At 38.9% G+C, this 20038-nt stretch overlaps 2 protein-coding genes and 1 pseudogene across 2 annotated transcripts; 1 reads left to right on the top strand and 2 right to left on the bottom strand.

Moving 5' to 3' along the window:
- The window catches only part of LOC141444045 (uncharacterized), a 15995-nt pseudogene extending 11816 nt beyond the window's left edge, over positions 1–4179 (bottom strand).
- Positions 4180–5566: 1387 nt separating this feature from the next.
- Positions 5567–9465, bottom strand: LOC141444355 (vacuolar protein sorting-associated protein 26B-like). Its single transcript, XM_074109893.1, has one exon. It carries the CDS (start codon positions 9295–9297, stop codon positions 7888–7890), a length of 1410 nt encoding a protein of 469 aa, XP_073965994.1. The 5' UTR covers positions 9298–9465; the 3' UTR covers positions 5567–7887.
- Positions 9466–9860: 395 nt separating this feature from the next.
- On the top strand, positions 9861–15095 carry LOC141444356 (mitochondrial import receptor subunit TOM20 homolog). Its single transcript, XM_074109894.1, has 4 exons — positions 9861–10095; positions 11330–11433; positions 11924–12028; positions 14218–15095. Exons 1-4 carry the CDS (start codon positions 9969–9971, stop codon positions 14347–14349), a joined length of 468 nt encoding a protein of 155 aa, XP_073965995.1. The 5' UTR covers positions 9861–9968; the 3' UTR covers positions 14350–15095.
- The last annotated feature ends 4943 nt before the right edge of the window (positions 15096–20038 follow it).

Below are 20038 nucleotides of genomic sequence, written 5' to 3'. Positions count from 1 at the left end.
TAGCCCATAAGCAAATTAAGCGATTGCTTAGGGCATCACGTCTTGGGGGCACCATAAACAGCAAACAATTTTTTTTTAGCACATAAAAAAGTAAGGGTGTTTGAAAATCCGCTCGCTCGTGCCTCCCCATAATCTCTATTCGTATTTCATAAATATAATATTTTCGTAATAAATACTTATTAAAATATCGATAAGGGGGGGGGGCATAGGCGTTGCACTGCTTTAAGGCATCAAATAGTTTAATCCAGCTGTTATATAATTATCTCGAAAACGGTAAACATTTGACTAAAAAAATAGCTTAAAAGTTACCTTTTAATTTTTTTTTAATTTAATTGACAACAACTTTTTATTACAAAAAGTCCTCTCCGAAAGTCCGAATGCATTCTTGTTCTACAATTTTGAATTCGTCCGTTTTAAGAAACGTCAAACTCATCCAAGCAATCTTTGCAACGTCGCCTTCAATGTAGCAAGTGAAATTAATCCCACTGCCTTTCTGATAAGCTTACATTCATATTCGAGCATGCGTATGTGAAATTGTGGAGTTAGCTGTCAAGTGTCAAGCGTTGTGGAGTTTTGCCCGCTAGCGAATTCAACTGTAATAGAGTAAAGACTAGGTTTCAAATTCGTCACGTATTCTTTCTATTTGTTTGTGTGGTGGGATCAGTGTTTCTACGCACACGTAAATATTTTATTAATTGTGGAATATGGCCGCTAGCGAAATTCAACTGTAACTAGTAAAGACTAGGTTCAAATTTTCGTCACTATTCTTTTAATTAATTTTGGTGGGTGATGATTTTATTGTTACACAAACAAATAAATAGTTCGACATTTTTTGATGGGGATTTTTGTTGCAATGTGTATCTACAGTTTAATACATCAGTGGCGATAGCCCTCATTGAATTTAATTGAAATTTGACATGCGTTTGGTGGGCGGGTCGGCGAAATATCTGTACCTAATATTGTTACACGTTGTTTTACTACAAACAGAGCTGGCGATAAAAACGTAAAGACCCGATAAAAGTGCAAACCCTGAGGGGCCCTACTCCGAAATTTCGAAGTTTGTATCGTACCGTCCCTCTTACTCACCATATAAAATAGTAAATAGACGGAACGACACATACTTCGATTTTCGAATTTCGGAGTAACCCCGCTAGGAAACACGTAGGTTACGAATGGGCTATGGTTTTGGAATTTATATTGCCAGCCAAATCCTTTTAATATTATAAATGGGGAAAGTTTTGTAAGTAAGTACCTAAATTCGTTTGTAATCTTTTACGTCTTTCTAAACAATTTAGATGTAATTCGGTATACGTACCTAGGTAGTAGATAGTTTTGAGTCCGGGGAAGGACGGATATTTTTTATAAGTTTTAACCGAAAAATTGCATAGTTCCCGCGGATACGCGATAAAAGAATTCTTAAGGAAGGAAGGGTGCACAGGCAAGGCAACAGCTAGACGTAATAAATAACGCAATTTGTTTTGAAAAAGTTCCTCGTCACGGCAATTTACGATGCAATTTGGTCCATTTGCCCAATTTTCGTGTGCTATATAGATGGAGAGCGGACTGCAAAATTGTACTTACTTGATACCGCGGATGAATGTACAGGTTCCCATAAAAGTGTTGCTGAGTCCGAATCTGATAGTCTGCCGCGGCGGAACTTGCCGAAAGTAACAAAAAAAAATGTTATGTTTTATGTTATTTCCGGTGCGAAAAAAGGGGCGTTATTGAACTCATCTGATACCTACTGAAATATAAGCAGACGCTCAAAAAATTATAGATCTTAAAATTATTACAAAAATGGTCTTCATTACTTTTTCTCAGAATTACCATTCCTGAGATGGCTGAGATATCGCGTTTCTAACGTTGAAGGAGTCACGTTCTATCTATTATTAGGGTTCCGGAGCCAATATGGCAAAAACGGAACCCTTATAGTTTCGCCATGTCTGTCTGTCCGCGGCTTGCTCAGGGACTATCAATGCTAGAAGCTATAATTTTGTAAACTATGCCGACAAAACGTACAATAAAAATAAAAAAAAAAAAAAATTTTACGGGTACCTCCCATGGACGTAAAGTGGGGGTAAATTTTTTTCGCATCCAACCCTATATGGTGGGGAATCGTTGGATAGGTCTTATTCTTATAAACCATTAGGGGTTTGCCAAGACGATTTTTCCGATTCAGTGATTTTTCTACCGAAATATTCAACTTTAAAGTGCAAATTTTCATTAAAATCGAGCGTCCCCCGCCCCCTCTAAAATCTAAACCGGTGGTGGAAAAAAATTAAAATTCAGGATGGTAGTAAGTATATCAAACTTTTAAAGAAAACCATAACGGCTAAGGTTGCTTGATGATAATTACAGTTTAAGAGTAAATAGCAGCCTAAGGTATAAAATATACCTAAACTTGGAAGATTCCGTATAAAATACGAAATCTCAGAAAAATATTACCTACTTAATTTTTCGTCATGGCTACGGAACCCTAATTTCCGCGTGTCCGACATAGACGTGTGCGCCGCGCCGACCCGCCGCCGCCGCCGCCATTTTTTCGCCGCCGCCGCCGCCGATCAGCGTATCGGCGTAAAATCGGCGCGAGTTCAAAATGTTTTCTATACTGAATTTCTGACTTTCGAAGCATTCTATATTTTACTACAATGAATCATTATTAGTCATTGGTTACATCATCATCATCTCAGCCATAGATCGTCCACTGTTGGACATAGGCCTTCCCCGTAGACATCCAGTTGCTTGGGTTGGCAGCGACTTGCATCCACCGTGAACCCGCGGCTTTAACCAAGTCATCGCTCTATCTCGTTGGTGGACGTCCTGCTGCGCTTGCCGATCCGCGGTCTCCACTCCAGAACTTTTCGGCCCCAACGGCCATCTGTTCTCCGTGCTATATGGCCTGCCCATTGCCACTTCAACGAGCTATTTCGCTTGGCTATGTCGGTGACCCTTCTATGTATCTCCTCATTTCTGATTCGATCCCGTAGAGAAACCCCAAGCATAGCTTCCATAGCTCGCTGAGCAACTCTGAGCCTATTTATAAGGCATATAGTGAAGCACAACGTCTCGGATCCATATGTCATCACTGGCGACTGGCAACACACATTGGTTAAAGACTTTTGTCTTAGGACACTGAGGAATTTTGTACGAAAAGACGTTGCGGAGTTTCCCAAACGCTGACAATCCGGGTTGGATTCGACGATTGACCTCCTTCTCGAAGTTGGACTTACCTAATTGGACGGTTTGTCCTAGGTATCATACGCGTCAACAACTTCAAGAACCAAATTCTCCACCAAAATAGGGGTAGGCACCACATGGACATTCGACATGACCTTTGTCTTGTCCCTGTTCATTTTGAGGCCCACCCGTTGGGAGACTCGATTGAGGCCTTGGAGCATCGTGCTGAGTTCTTCCATCGACTTTGCCATGACCACCACGATATCGTCGGAAAACCGAAGGTGAGTGATGTTGTATTCGCCGTTGATATTGATGCCTAGTCCTTTCCATTCCAGAAGCTTGAAGGCGTCTTCCAAACCGGCAGCAAACAGTGTCGAAGATATGACATCTCCCTGTCTTACGCCTCTTTTCAAGGGCATCAGGGCAGGGGGGCCTTTGAACTCTGTTTCTGTACTCGGACCGACATAGTGGCATTTTTATACAAACACTTCAACACTTCGATATATCGATAGTCGATACGATACGGCATCGTTGGAGAGACTCTAACACCGCCCACGTTTCGACCGAATCAAAGGCTTTCTCGTAGTCCACAAACGCTAGACATAGCGGCAAGTTATACTCTTCGTTCTTCTGTATGACCTGCCGCAGCGTATGAATGTGGTCTACGGTAGCCTTTTCGGAACCCGGCTTGTTCGGTTGGCTGGAAGCTATCGACCCTGCATTTGAGACGATATAAAATGACCCTGAAAAGCAGCTTATAAACATGGCTCAACAGCGAGATGGGGCCTGTAGGTCTTCAATAGGGTGTTATCGCCCTTCATGAAGGAAGAACAACAGCATAACGCTCTTGTTCCACGCTTCTGGCGTTGTGCCTTCGAGCAAGACGGAATTAAAGAGCCTCTGAAGGACTTTAAGAGCCGGTGATCCACCCGCCTTCCGAAGCTCTGACGTAATTCCGTCCTCACCTGGCGCCTTGTTGTTCTTAAGCTGTTTCAGGGCCATCCTTATCTCGTACAGACTGATGTCCGGGATATCTTCTGTATAGTGTCGGTCAGTTTGGCTCTTGGGTCTTGAGTCGTCGCGCTGAAAACAGGCTTAGTGACCGACTCGTAGAGCCGTCCATAGAACTCCTCGATTTCCCTCAACACTTCCGCTTTAGTCCACGCTACACTGCCATCATCTCTCTTCAACTTTGTCATTTGGTTTTGCCAATAGACATATCTCTTGCGAACACTTTAGAGCCTTTATTCCACTCAATCGTATCTTTAACACGAGCAGTATTAAAGGTACGAATATCGTGTCGCAAGGATTTCGAAATTTGTCTATTCAGCATCATCGGAGACTGCAGTCGAAGCGAGCGTCGTTCAGCCATAAGGTTACTCATACATACATAGGGTATACTCCGAGAGCTTCCGAGTTCTACTGGTACGGTGAATCTTAAAGAAGAGAAGAAGAAAAAAAGGTCCCGTTTAAGTCCAAACGGGTGGACAAAATGATATTTGTCCGTGACAATTACAGCCGCTGCAAGGCGTCAATAAAGCTTCATTGTCTGTACATTTTATCTAATCTTGTTAAAAATTACTCTACAAATTAAACAGTTCTATTTAAAATCTCCGCGCCGAAATCACGTATAAAATACGCCGCCGCCGCCGATTTTACCGGCGCCCGCCGCCGTAGATTTAGCATCGGCGCACTACGTCTATGTCCCGACACGCCCTTGGCCGGTTTTTTACTGACATATTTCGCTTTTCCGCATCTACCAGTAATTCTAACAGCCTTGACTTATTTTAGTATCAGATGGGTAACGGGATGGAATGGTAATGGGATGGATAACGCCCCTTTTTTTTCCACCGGAAATGTCATTTTTTTTGTTACTTTCGGCAAGTTCCGCCGCGGCCGCGGCAGACTATCGAATTCGGACTCACTCTCAGCATCACTTTTATGGGAAACCATCACGAAACCATTGTGCATTTCATCGCGGTATCAAGTAGGTACGAAATTTTGCAGTTCGCTCTATCTAATAGTCCATTTAAGGTTTGAATTAACGGTCAAATTGTAACATGTTTCTCGGTATTTCGAACACAAATGGACTAAAAATACCTACATGTACATTTATTAGCTGTATTTATTATGTTTTTACTATAGAAGTTAACACAATATCGTTGTTTCATTTGAAAACGTGTGCAAATTTAACCATTAAGTTTTATTTCTTTTTTAAATAAATGGAGTATAGCCGCTGCTTTTTGGATAATTCTTGTAGCCAAATAAAAAGTAGTGCCTAAATAGTTTCACGTCGAGTACGCGAGTCTGGTCTAAGTTAGTTATGGTGTTATATTAAAATCGGGAAACTATTTAACGTGATGCAAATAAATTAATACTTTTGTATATATATTACATTTTATTAACAATATGATATAATCGACATGCGCCCTTAATCTCATTAGAAAAAAAGATAATCCTTTTATACAATAAGACACTAAAACCAAACAATAAGATATACATATAACAGAATAATGTTTTACATAACATGGACTTTCCTCTAATTTACATTATAATGAATAACTATTGTGGACCGCGGGCGCCAGACTTAGCAACAATCCAGGACAACTAAAGTTTGCCAAGTCAAACAAATACATAACATCTGAAAGTAAAGTGGTAAAGCCGAATACAATAAAAGTGGACCCATAGTTAAAAACAATATACAATTTTGAGGGCATCGCCGCCCGTGGCCCACGATCTCTCTTTAAAACCTAAATACTAATAATAATATTTATCTCCATAATTATACAATTTTAGTATACTTTTTACAGACGATTAGTCTTTTAGATTCACTTCTATGCTGATACTGAGGTCAAATAAATCGTTCGGACCTTCCGTTGAACGCTAAAATGGTTGACACTTTTTCTCGGCCCGAATAACACCGACATGGAAATACCGGCTCTGTTTTTTGTGTACACGTCCACAGAAACTGACAGGAGTTTCTATGGGCGTGTACACGAAAAACAGGGTCGGTGTTTCCATGTCGGTATTATCCGGGCCGAGAAGGAGTGTCACTCGCTAAAATGTGGCATCTCAGTTCCGTTTAAAAAAGTAGTTGTTTTTTTTATTAATTCCCGGCCACGGGAAACAGCCAATGGATTTTTTTGTACAATCAATGTGACAGATCTCCAAAGAAACCCACATAACTTTCCTTCTACTCTTTCTAAGCGTTTATCTTGTCACATTTTAGCTGACGGTAGTTTTAAGTTTCGTTGTGGAGCAGCGTAGTCACAAACGGAAAGGGCACCAATAAATATACACAAATTAAATGATTTTCGACTGTCAATTGGTGCTACGTACGCAGTTGATTGATATAAATTGGTAAGGCTCCAAGTGCAGTCTTTTAACAATGAAATCGTGTTCCAATGGAAAATATAATTGTGTAAAACACAAAGTAAAAATATATACTTGCGAGATATTTTTGAGTTAGTTGCAGACACACTAAAAAAAGTTCAATGTTTGGATAGATTAATCACAAAATGACTTGTGCTCACTTACTACGCGAGTTTTTTCAACAATCAAAAAGCTACCTGACGCTACATTTTTTTTTTGATAAAAATAATACTTGAATTAAATGTTACAGCTCTGAGATTTCATCTCATTCACACATCTTATAATATGGCATGATGATCTTGATCCATACATGGTTCTAACTATGTGGATGTTGTAGCTGTTAAAATGCGATAAAAAGATAATGGTTTGCCTGTGAATCATCATGTAACATGACTTATGGTGACAATACACTAATTACGTTGTCACTAGTTGCATAATAAGGTATTTTTTCAGTTGTAAAAACTTACAAACTTAAAAATATAACAATGATCACTACAGCAAATAGCTTTTTAGATAACAGTTTTCTGTAGAATGGCATATTGAACAAACAACTGTTTGATAACTCTTGATAGTGCAATCAGTGGCATTAATCGTGCAATGTATTAACTACTTCTCATACAACAAAATTATCCTACTCTACATTTCATTTGATTTTATAAATTCATTGTAGCAATTGTTCAATGTTATAATTACTTGATTTCATTCGTAAATATACAGAAATATGAAATTCTTCATATTATTAAACTGACATTCTATTTAATAATCCCACTCCTGATTTTAAATTATTTCTAACTTTCTTATACCAGTCTTTTTTCCTTTTAACATAGGACTCCTGATAAGTTATACACAAACAAATATTGCAAATGAGCAGTTCCCACATGACCATGCGGACTGTTATACTGAAGTGGTTCATGTCTCTACCACAAGTTTTCCTGAAACCTGGTAGACTATGTTGATCATGTCATTGAATTTGCTTATAACATTTTGTTTTAACAACTAACATAAGCATTATTTGTGTGGAACAATTGTAAAAGCTACATCTCTCGCTCCAAAACTGCTTAGAGCAGGGCTACATCAATGCCAAATTTACATTTGGCCAGTACAGGCATACACTTTCACTGGGTCAGCAGATGGACATGGATTTAGCATGTTTTGATAGAATCAAATACGAGCCTAATGTAAATCGCCCACAGGCATTAACACTGCCAACAATGATGGAATATTGCAATTCGTAGATACTACTCTGGTTTTGAACCTCTACACAATTGTTTTCAGATATGAAAACATACAGTTCATGTCGTCGGCGACAGATATGTCGACGGCGCACATACATTTCGGCTATTGACTTGGTTCAGCTTCTGCACTCTCTGATCGGCTTACGGGCACTGGTTTTTCTGCAATCTGCGGCTTCTCTGCCACTTGAGGCTTTTCAGCAACTTGAGGTTTCTCAGCTACAACAGGCTTCTCAGCTACAACAGGCTTCTCAGTTACAACAGGCTTCTCAGTTACAACAGGCTTCTCAGTTACAACAGGCTTTTCAGCTGGAGTGGGTTTTTGAGATATACTCTTTTCTACAGGTTTTTCATTCAACTTATCAGCTTGGTTGTTCTCAATGTGTGCATTTGACATTTTGTTAGTTATTTCTTCAGGTTTGTCTTGCTCCATTTCAGTAGGTTTGTGGTTCTCGACTTCCACATGAAGAGGGCCTTGTTGATGAGAGTGCTCTTGGTGCAAGGGGGAAACAGCACTTCCGGTGTTGTCTTCATTCACTATTGTTTGCTGCCTTTGAGCCGGAGGCTCGGATGGATGTGAGAGGGTCTGTGGATGATGAGGGTTGTGTAAGAGCAATCTAGACTTGTCACTCTTCCTCCACAGAGTCACTTCCTGCTGCTTGAAGTAGCGACGGTCCTCTGTGTCCATCAGCACTAAATTCAAATAGTACCTCACTGAAAATTTGTTATTAATATCTCTCATGGTTGGTGTTAAATCATATCCAGCCAAAAATACTCTAATTGGTATGCTTTCTCCCCTGACTGGAGCTCCATCCATGATCTCATATTTTGCAACAGTTTCATTCTCAGTAAATGTGTTAGGTCCCGACCCAGTTGTTTCCCTCTTTATTATGGATATTTCCATATGTTTAATCTTTATACGGACTAGCAGGAAGTAGATTTTACCAACTATAACATCTTTGAGGTGATACTTTGATTTGTTGTATTCAAATTCTATGTGCAGGCAGTCCTCTATGCCTACTTCCATTTTAATGGAGTTGAGGACGTCTGGGTAGCTACAGAGCGTGTGGACAGCGATGTCGACTTCCTTCACGATGTCTGTGAGGCGGCGGACGATAGTCGCGCGGAGGAAGTATCTCAGTCTTACGTTAGCTCCCGTGTACACCTCATAAGGCTTCTCCACGTTCGCAAACTCGAATGGATACGATGTGTGTTGCAGCAGATCGCCTGGCCGCGCAAGCTCTTTGACCAGAGATATGAATTCATGATGGTTACCTCTGTCGTAGAAAAGTTCGATCTGTCCTATTAGTTCGACCTTGATACCTTGATGTTCGAGTTTCGATCCCGGTTTCCGAAGAGTCACATTCACCCGTCCTGACACCGTTTCGCCATCGTAATACAGAAGTAATTTCTCCTTTTTGCCGTCATCCGTTTTCACCTCGGCTACCTTCCGCTTGTCAGCATCGTCGAAAACGATTTCGATATCGGCGGTTTGTCCGAATCCGAAAAAACTCATTTTCACACTGAACTGTTACGCGTGCTGGAGGAAACTTTTTACACTATTATCAACAAGAACAATCACGTTTTATTTGAGAGAAACATTGAAAAACGGCGATGAAACGCCCGCGAATCCGTAGAGGCGATTGAAGGTTGAAGCAAAGATGGCGACTGAATTCATGTCGGCTGTCGGCCGAGAGGTTGTTAAATGAAATAATTTGTAAAAACTCACCAACAAGACATCTCTGAATCTCACAAGCAAATTTCTTACAAGGGTCGACCGGCATATATGATAATAATAAGTATTTACTGGGAAGAATAATAGAAAATCGGAAATTTTATCATGTGTACAATTGACAAATTTTGCAATGGCAACCTTCAGGAATAAAAAGCTGCGTTCAAATATATTAACCAAATACAATAAGAATACAATACATAAATTATATTTATATTACTGTGATCCACTTATTATTGTAATTTTTAAAATTTACAGCAGGTATCTATAGTGAATTCTAATTTTCTCAGGTCCAGTCCCACAACTAAATGATTTTTTATGAACGCTTTTGACTGTCAGTCAGTACTGCCAACTTTCATTCATCCCTTTTGCTAATAAATGGCGGATCACGAAATTTTGTAACAAAAGCGAGCCGATATTTCCTTGAATAAATCGTTAAGAACTCCAATATTACAATGGAGATAACTCGTACTACACTCGGAATTGCAGTGGGTATTGCCGGCACACTGTTCCTGGGATATTGTGTATATTTTGACCAGCAACGTCGTAAGGATCCTCTTTTCAAAAAAAAGCTCAGGGAACGTAAGTACTCAGTATAATCAGCATAGAAATTGTAATGTGTGTACAAATGTGCAAAAATTGTTAATTGACTATTTATTTTATTTAAAATCACGTTACTTTCATACATACAATACATCGTTCTGTTCATTGTCAGTGGCGGAGTTATTTCAGAATAACCTACAAAATGATGATGGTTACGCACTTGTATTATTTTCGCTTCAGTTATCACGCAAATGCATGTTCACTCATGCTAATAACATAACAGGTGCGTGGTTCGTGTGGTATAATTAGAGCAAACATTGTGTAACATCGCATCAATGACATTGTAGCTTTGATCGAAGTTCATTGGTAACCGAGTTCGCGATCGGCCTTCATAGTGATAATTTTAAAATCATAATCTAGCGTAAATACTTAACCCTGCTGGTAACAGGGTTCTTCTCAGCTTGGGGCTCACCGATGGCCAGTCTCACATCTAGATATGTCCAGTTTTCATAATATTTTCTCACACACAAAATTCTAATTAGCAACTCAAAATTGTTTTACTGATATTTTGTAACATTACTTAATTTAGTTTGAATATTATGTTTTGAAGTAATAATTAATGCTATTATTCACACTTGACTGTGCAAGAAATATTACACAAGACACACAAGTTGAAACACAAACATGCAATTAGGTATCAAAGAAAGTGAATTTAGTTTGTTTTTTACAGCAATAAAAAGATAATAAGCACCTCTTGAAATTAATTGAGCGTTGTTGGAATAATGTTTTTGTAATTATTTTGGTAGATGGATTTTTTCTAATTTGCCCCCAATGAAGGGTAATTTTAGCCCTTAGAAAAACCACATACAGAAGGGTCACATAAAAGACACTAAAGTGTGGGAGGTCGGTACTAACCATATGGCAATGTGTCAATTTCAATGCAATAATTAAACCTGGTACAAGTTAATTTCAATGGCCAAAGTTACTCTTCGGGGCTAAAGTAACCTGATAAAGTACTCAGTTAAAATTACTTTGTGTTTCATCAGCATGTATTTGCCCACCATAGGGCAAATATATCTCCAATCCCTCTCTATCCAGAATTACTATGCTTATGCTTATAAAATATTTTATTGTAAACTAAAAAACGATTTACCCCTGTATACCCCTAATAATCTAGGTAATAGCTCTTAAAACTTAACTTTTAAATAGTCAATGCCAAAACATGCAATGTTAATTCCAAAAAGTGCTAATAAACTTATTTTTTGTGTTGCAGGCAGACAGAATGCGAGTAAAAATGCATCACAAGGTCATACATTGGGTGGTCCGCTGCCCGACATGAGCGACCATGAGGCCATGCAAAGGTTCTTCCTGCAACAGGTAACGTCTTCTAAGTCACTACATTCCTGACAGTGATTGTGATCACCAGTTAAAAATAATACTTATACAAAATACGAACACAGCAAATGCGGAAAGAGCAAAATGGACACAAAAAGGGGAACCAGGCTCAGCATGATGGCAGGAATTGTTTTGCAATGCTGATGTTCTGACAGAACCTTAACCTTCATGGCTACTGAATCTAAACTTAACCTACTAAAGTTATCAATTATGTGGGAAAAATTAATTTCAATTGATATGCAAACCTTATTTCAGTAAAATTCAAGAGTAAACTATGCCAAATATTTATGTACATATCTAATATTAGCTGTTATTTAGATGATTAATTTTTTTATTCAGATCTGCGGAACTATGAAGAATCTTATAATATATTACCCTTACCCCATGTATGCTAACTCCGGTTGAATGACAATGACAGCTTCCTGTGTTTGACAATATTCTTTGTAACACAAATATACATTATTGTTGACAGATCCAACTGGGTGAGGAGCTGTTGGCGGCAGGCGACCTCGAGGCCGGCGTGGAGCACCTGGGACAGGCCGTGGCTGTCTGCGGACAGACACAGCAGCTGCTCGGTGTAAGTTGCATAACTTTTACTAATAGTAATACTAACAGACACAAGTTGCTTGACAAGGATACTTGACCAGTCTTGATGTAACTCCAAGTATCTGCGCTCGGTTTTTCTCACTCACTCACGCTAACGTGTCTATATCCTCTGGACAAAGATGAATAGACCATGTTGATTAGGGTATTTCTAACCTATGTACTATGCCTCATTATAAGCTATACATATATATACTCATACTTCGAAACAAAGAATTATTATTATCAACTAACTTTTGCCCGCGGCTTCGCCCGCGTGGAATTCGGTTATCGCGCGCTGTTCCCTCGGGAACTGTGCATTTTTCCAGGATAAAAAGAAGCCTATGTCACTCTCGGGCCCATAAACTGTCTCTATGCCAAAAATCACGTCGATCCGTCGCTCCGTTACGGCGTGTAAAACGGACAAACATACACACAAACACACACAAATGCGTAAATTTATAATGTTAGTATGGATATACCAAACCCCACAGAAGAGCCTGTATGTAGATACATAATGAAACAGTAAAACATATTTTTTTGTATTCAACTGTTTAAATAATTTACAATTAGAACATTCCTAAGAAAGAACTCTTGTCAGGATTTCTGATTTTGAATCATTGTCCAGAGAGTAGACATATTGAGCAGGTGTTGATTGACAAGGACTAATGATTATTTATTACTATGTAACCAATATCATAAATGAGAAAATTTGTGAAAATGTTTGTTACTGGAATCAGGCAGTAACAACTTGATGGCTTTGGATGAAATTTGGCATAACATAACACAGGATACCTTTTATCTCTGAAAATTGCGTGATTCCCGCGGAATAACAACAATTTTATACAAGTTTTATAAATTATAAATGGTTTTATAAATAGGTAGTTTTCCCTTGTTGTAGCTGTTCCCTGCCATAATGGGTCTGCTATTTTTTTTTTATAAGGATAGTGATAAATTAATTATTCACAGACAAAGCCATGATCAACAGCTAGTTATTAAAAGTTAATAAAAATAAGTATTAAAATTGCTCTTGATGAAATATATGTATTTGCATGTGGTATGCATATGACGAAATAACGTGCAATGCAAGAGCTCCAATTCCTATAAGAATTTTGATATCATAGATGACACTTATCAAAATTAAATGAATGGTGCTCTTTGCCTTATCATATTTGCTCAACTGTACCACGGTACCACCATCCGTAAAGTAAAAGTAGCGCCAATGCCACACGTTATTATAATACTAGATGAAAACCCGCCTTCGCTCGGGTAAAATGTACACCCATAATATGTTTGAAAAATGTTTTTTGCCACTGTAAAGACTGTCGTACTTATCGAAAAATCTGAAGTATATTCCCAGCCTTAATATTATCACAAACGTATTTTCACAGCTAACCTACGTATCGGTATTTCACCAGTAGATAGTTCTCCTAAATCTTATTTGCCCAAACAACTATGATGTCTCTTGTCTCATAATCAAAGAAATTAGACCTAAAGGGCCCCATATACGGTACGATTCGTCTGTACGATCGATCTGATGAAAATCGACGAATCGTACCGTGTGTGGGGCCCTTAAGAGGTCACAATGGAGAACGAAATGCAAACCTGTGACACGTGATGACGTGACGCCACTTTGATGTGATGACTTTGACATGTTTACTTCGCAACGCCATTATATACTTAGTAATTTATTCAAGTTTATATTGAAAATACTCGATAATCCGAATTTTCCGGCTACAAGTTGTCGACTCGGATTGGCTAATTTTTTACGCTCTTCAATTTGATGTGCATTTCGTTCGAGTCTACCGTACACCTTGACGAAATTATTAATATAGATTGATTTGTTCCACCGAATTTTGTTTTTAATCTCATATTTGCTTACAAACTTTACAATAAAGTTGTTTGTTAGTATAAACAAATTTGGCTGGGTGTAAGTATTGTCTAACGTAACAAGTGTAAGCTCAACTAGACAAACTCTTTGAAACATGTGAAACTGGCACTTGTTTACTGGTATAAAATATTAAAGGTAGTGTACTACTTTTGGAACATAAATTTCTTCATCAATCATTCATTATCCTCGAGGGTACATCGAGGATAATGAAAGATATACACTTCATTGGACCTATATTTCCTATCAAAATGCACTTGTCTGTATAATGTCTCATGGTCATTATTTATTAACAGGTACTCCAACAAACAATGCCAGCCCCGATCTTCCACTTGCTTCTCAAGAAACTGCCAGAAGTGTCGGAGAGGCTCCGAGCCTCCATGAAGGCAAGCGGTGGCAGCATGCTTCAGGAGGAAGATGTCGAATAAACCAGCGCGAATCCAAAGGAGTGGGGAGCGGTTGTAGGCTCTAGCAGACTTGGGGGTATTAGTGTCTCAATATATCTAGTTGCAAAACTATAGGATAAATTCAAGTTGTTGAATCAAGTAGTTGATACGGTAAAAGGTCTTTTATTTCATCAGAACATTTAAAGCGCTTTTATTTAGATAAAACCTGATATATTTTTCCAAATTTGACAGTCATTGGCCTAAAGGGTAGCTATATGTGGAAACCATAAACCCTCAGTCATCCAATGCTGAAATTATTGAATGGCAGTGTTTTACTTAGAATTACTCTCAGACAAACAATAACGGATTGCTTGCTTATATTTTAGTCCAAATACTGAGGCTATTCTGATATTTTCATCTAAAATATTTGTGGGGAATCCAATATTTGATCACATTTTAAAAATATTCGTAATTATGTGCATTACTTGTAAACATTCAAACAAAGTCATACAGCTGTTCATGTTCACGGAGTGTTTAGCTCTAAGACTTGGTTGAGTTAGATTTCTCTAGGTACTCCATGTCTCTAAAACTTCTTGTTTTTTCATCATCATCAATTACTTCATATAGACTGGGCGATAAATCTTTTGAGCTGATTTTGTATTATATTTTGTGTACAATTTAGTTGTTTGGACACGTGTTAATTGTACAAAATGACTTAAGCTAGTAAAATATACCTTTGTCAAATGTACGATGTTCCCACCGACTGAAATAAACAAGCTGTCACTGTGTCCTCGTATTTTAATTATAACTACCCTCAGATATGTCACGTAAATTGTCAATAATACAGGAGTATGAAACTAACCGCATATTGTAATAATTACATGTCTAATAAATTCTACAATCTTTGAATAAGTGATTTTATAATCTACAAACAAATACAAACAGTACCTATGTCTGAATAATCTGAATAAATCAATTTCAAATTTATCAATGATTGTAGTGCTCGTGGCATATTTTTATAAATTTAAATTTCATGTAAGCCTTTATGGGTGTTACTAGTGTTGTAGCCCCTTTAAGAGCTAGCTTAAAAAATGTGGGTAGTTATAATGAGACAGATGAGGGTAGATGTTTAACAAGATGTGATGACGTTTGTTTATTACAGTAATTTCAAACCGTAACGTTTAAACGTCGAACGACCTTAAACATTTTAATTTTGTGACATGGATACTCATCAAGATGACAATAAGGACTTGGAACCGAAAATACAGCCAGACGAAATTTTGGAGTCAGCACAGAAACTGCAACACGATGACAAAATGGATTTTGAACACGAAATGCAGATCAACGAAATTGAGAAGGCGGCCCAGGAACCGCAAGATGTACACCAGTCGGGACCCACTATAACCGAGGTGCTAACGCTGCACTGCTTACAATTCATTTTCGCCTTTCTCACCATCAATGACCTTGTCCGATCGGAACGAGTCTGCCACGACTGGCGAGAATTTGTGCAGCAATACCTGCCATTTGTCCAAAATTATCGTATAGCATATTGTAACAATAGCCCCTGCAAAGTTCCCGATAGAAGTCTCTCCTTTCGAACGATAAAGCTAGCCATGCGTAAAGGGGAGATCAATAAAATGATCCGCATAATGGGTAAATATTTTGTGAGAGTCTATTCAGATTGTATAGACGAGGAAGGCTCGAATGCCCTCGCCGTGCACTGCCCACATTTAGAATACTTGTTGCTAAGCGGAACTCATGTCAAACTTATTTTCGATGATGAAACTGACGAGGAAAGCCAAAGAAGGAAGCTTACCGGTATATTTCTCACGAATCTTAGAATGAATTTGAAAACTCTCGGCCTTAGTTTTTTCAAACCATTTAAGGTAGAGTACTTGCAGTCGGCTATCCACCGCTTGACCGGTTTGACGAGGTTAGACCTGAATTCGATTTCAGTAGAAACTCTGCAAAGTGTGAGCTCGCTGCTCGAGCAGATGCCACTTTTGGAGCACCTGTCTCTGATGGAGTATGAACGAGGCCGGGAGCCGAGTATAGATCCGCCGTGTTTTGATCGCCTTTCTCGCTTACGGGAGCTCCATCTATGGGGGAACGAGTTCGTGACAGACAGCTGGGTAGAGGCAGCGGCGACATGTGAAGAGCTACGGGTCTTCAACGTGGGTACATGCTTTGAAGTTAGAATGAGAGCTGTCATAGCGCTGTGCCAGAGGCGAACCGAGCTCACGGAGCTAGTGGTGTCCAAACTAAGAGTAACTAATGCGGATGTGGAAGCCTGCGCTGGCTATTGCAGAAATCTGGAACTCCTGGATGTCTCTTGGTGTACCAGACTGACGCGTAACGTTCTCGCACGCCTTACACGACCAAATAGGCGTCCGCTCGTTGTTAGACTGCACGGCACAAGGATATCAGAAAACAATATATCCTACGAGGGTCTCATTTTACGTGTAGACTTGACTCCAGAACTCTACAATCCGTTACAGGTACGTTACGCTAGGAGTCCTTGTAACGACCAGGGTCGTGCTAATCTTGTCACGGAAGCTGAGTACGTTGTACTAGAGCATGCAATTGCAATTGACTTGCCCGATATACATGCAGAAGATGACACTCCTCCAGTAGTAGACGTGGGTGCGGAAGGTGACATACGGGCGGATGATGCCATGCAAGCAGATAATTCTACCCTTGCTGACGATGCGATCCGTGCAGAAAATGACAAAAGTGTAGAAGACGCTATATGTGCAGAAGACGGTATACATGAGGAAGATGCTGTGCGAGCGGAAGTTGATATGCGTGCGGAAAATAACGTACCTGTGGAAGCTGCCATCGACGCTGTCCATGCTGAAGATGGCAGACGTGCGGAAAATGAAATAGCAGAAGCGGAAGATGACTTAGGTCAAGAAAACGCTGTACAAGTAGTAGATGAACGATTTCTTCCAATTGAAAGGCTTGCGGAAGATCAGTTACCTGCAGGTAATGACATACGTGCGGTAGATGACTTGGGGCTGGCAGTTGCCATTCCTGAGGAAGAAGTCAGAAGAAATGGCATACTTCTTGCCAGGCAAATTGTGCCTCGGCTGTTTCAGGACGACATACGTCAGGAACGTTTACTTCGTGCGATCGTTCAGGCGGGAGCCGAATTAGTACAAGAAAATGGCGCCGTAGGAATTGACGCTTATGCAGAAGATGACGCTTATCTAGAAGATGACTTTCAGGCAGAAGATTACGCTCTTGCAGAGGACGATGATGTCATTTTTATAATGAATTTAGAACCTCAAGTAAATGGATTCCATACAGAAGATGACATATATCCAGAAGATGACATATTGGTAGATAATGAGATGGAAATGAATCAACGCCAACGAGTAGTAGAGATACCATTACACGTAGAAGACGGTATGTTTGATATAGATGGCGTAGTGCCGCTTGAGAATCAGGCAGATGTACCAGCACAAAATGACAACCGTGACCGTGGCGTACAAGTGTTAAATCGCATGTTTGAGGATTATGGCTTAAACGGCGGAAACGGTGCGGTAGATGACCGAGATTTATTTGCCGATGATGTGCTGTTTGCGCGAGATGAATTACGTGTAGAAAATCATGATGATGATGATTCAGATCTGTCTCTTTAGACGTCCAAAATTGTTTCCACGTCCTCCTTCGATCAAGGGGAAACTATTTTTATTAAGAGATGTCACAGTTTTTGTGACTTTGTCCTTCGTAGCAATTCAATATTTCGCTATTATAATTGCAATTTTATTTATTTTTATTCTGTGGTACCATAATCCAGTCGCTCTATAATTATAATCTTAATTATTTTATACTTTACTCAATTCTTTCTTATTTAATTATAATATTTTACAATATATTTACGATGACTACTATATTTCCTATATAAATTAAATAAATTATTTGTTTTACATTGCTTTATTTTTTCTTGTCTGTACCATTTGTGAAACCAAGCTGTTTTTTTATGATTATATAGAATTCTAAATACAATAGTGATCAACACCATGTTTCCAAAATCTAATCCAGTATACAATAGCCCCTCCCGATTTAGACACGCTACTGAACAATTAATCATAGTTTTATATTGCTTACCTATGAAGGGTTTTGGACCATATCGTAAAGGAAGGTTTATGTGGTGGATATACCCGACAAAGGGTTAGTTATGTCTGAAGGTAGTTTCCTATTTATATATGCTATAATATTGGATGACAAAACTAGTTTTTTTTTTTTTTCAATATTGGAGAGTAATGCTAATTGAAAGTAGTTTTATTGTGAACCAAGTAGAATAATTACTAATTTTGAGACATGATTGTACCCCTAAGTGCTTGCTATTCTTAGAACTGATATTTTGAATGACTGATTATTTTCTCAATCCTTAATCCCCACTTCTATGCACTAAACGTCAAGTGAACACAGTTCTATGATATGTTGAACCCCTTGCTTCATAGAACCATACCGCTGTTCAATTGGCTCACTAATGTGACATAGTCCTACCATGTTACTTGTCCCATCGTGGTTAGAACTTTGTCACTGCATACGATTCATTTTACTATAGAGGAGACTTGCAAAGGGTAGTATTTCTAAATACGTTGCATTATGTAACTTTTTCTTTATAGTGACGATTAAAAGAATTAAGTTGAATGTTAGTGTGTAGTCTTGATTTTAGTGGTTACTTACAATACAATGTCTTATTATTTTCTTATTAATTATATCTAAATCATGCTAATAATGTTCGTGTATAAGTCACCTTTCATTTCGCCCTGTAAGTTCATCAATCAATTAAATCCTGAATGTTTTTGTAAGGCAGGGCTTATGTTTTAACAGGTTCACAGTCTGATGAGGCACATATGTGCCTCATATGTAATTTCACTGGTACGTCCATGCGGCACATGTGCCTCATGACAATGACGTATCAATACGAAACTTTATGAGCGTTTAATGTCATTATTACTATGGCATCGGCATATTGCTTCAGGACTGTGAACCTGTTCAAATCGTTCAAGTAGAAATTGACTGTGATAGCTTGAATACAAATATTAGATCCGCCATCTCGCAAACTTGGAAGCGCAGGTAATACATAGGGTACTTACCTATTTGTTAGTTATTTTAGGTTTTGTTTTGTTCACAACTGGTTAAGGATGCTTGTGAGTTTTGATTGAGATTTTATTGTGAAATAAAAGTATTGTACAATGTTTTTGTTTTATTTTAAAGTAGTTATTGGCTCTGTGCACGACATCAGCGCCACCTGTCGTCCGCTACTTTGCTGGCTCTGAGGCTAGACGTTTTGAAATTTCATAGCGACATTGTCACAAAAATCAAACCTATCACGTATTAAGGTAGACTTCCGAGTAGAGCGGCTCCGGCGTCACTAACGCAGCGACAGTAACGCGGCGATAGAGCGATAGTATTATGCAGTACGGAAACGTATGAACTAACGTTCGAACGCAGCGTCAGTATCACCGAGCGATAGCGGCCGTGCCGCAATAGTTCCTTCGAAGGAACAGCCAAAGGAACTACCGTGAATAATTCCCATTTTACAATCTTTTATTTAGTTTCACCTGTCCCGTTGTCTGTCTGTCTGTAATCAAATCTTGCAAGTTAAATTTGACCAACTTCCAGTAGTCAGATTGACTTGAAATTTGGAATACTTATGTAAATCGCGTGACAATGCAAGTACAGTCAACAAAAAGTACAGTCGGCAAAAAATCTT

Source organism: Choristoneura fumiferana, chromosome 29, assembly GCF_025370935.1.
Source record: "Choristoneura fumiferana chromosome 29, NRCan_CFum_1, whole genome shotgun sequence".
NCBI lineage: Eukaryota > Metazoa > Arthropoda > Insecta > Lepidoptera > Tortricidae > Choristoneura > Choristoneura fumiferana.
The sequence above is the reverse complement of the archived record's forward strand: the minus strand, read 5'-3'. Positions and strand labels throughout refer to the sequence as shown.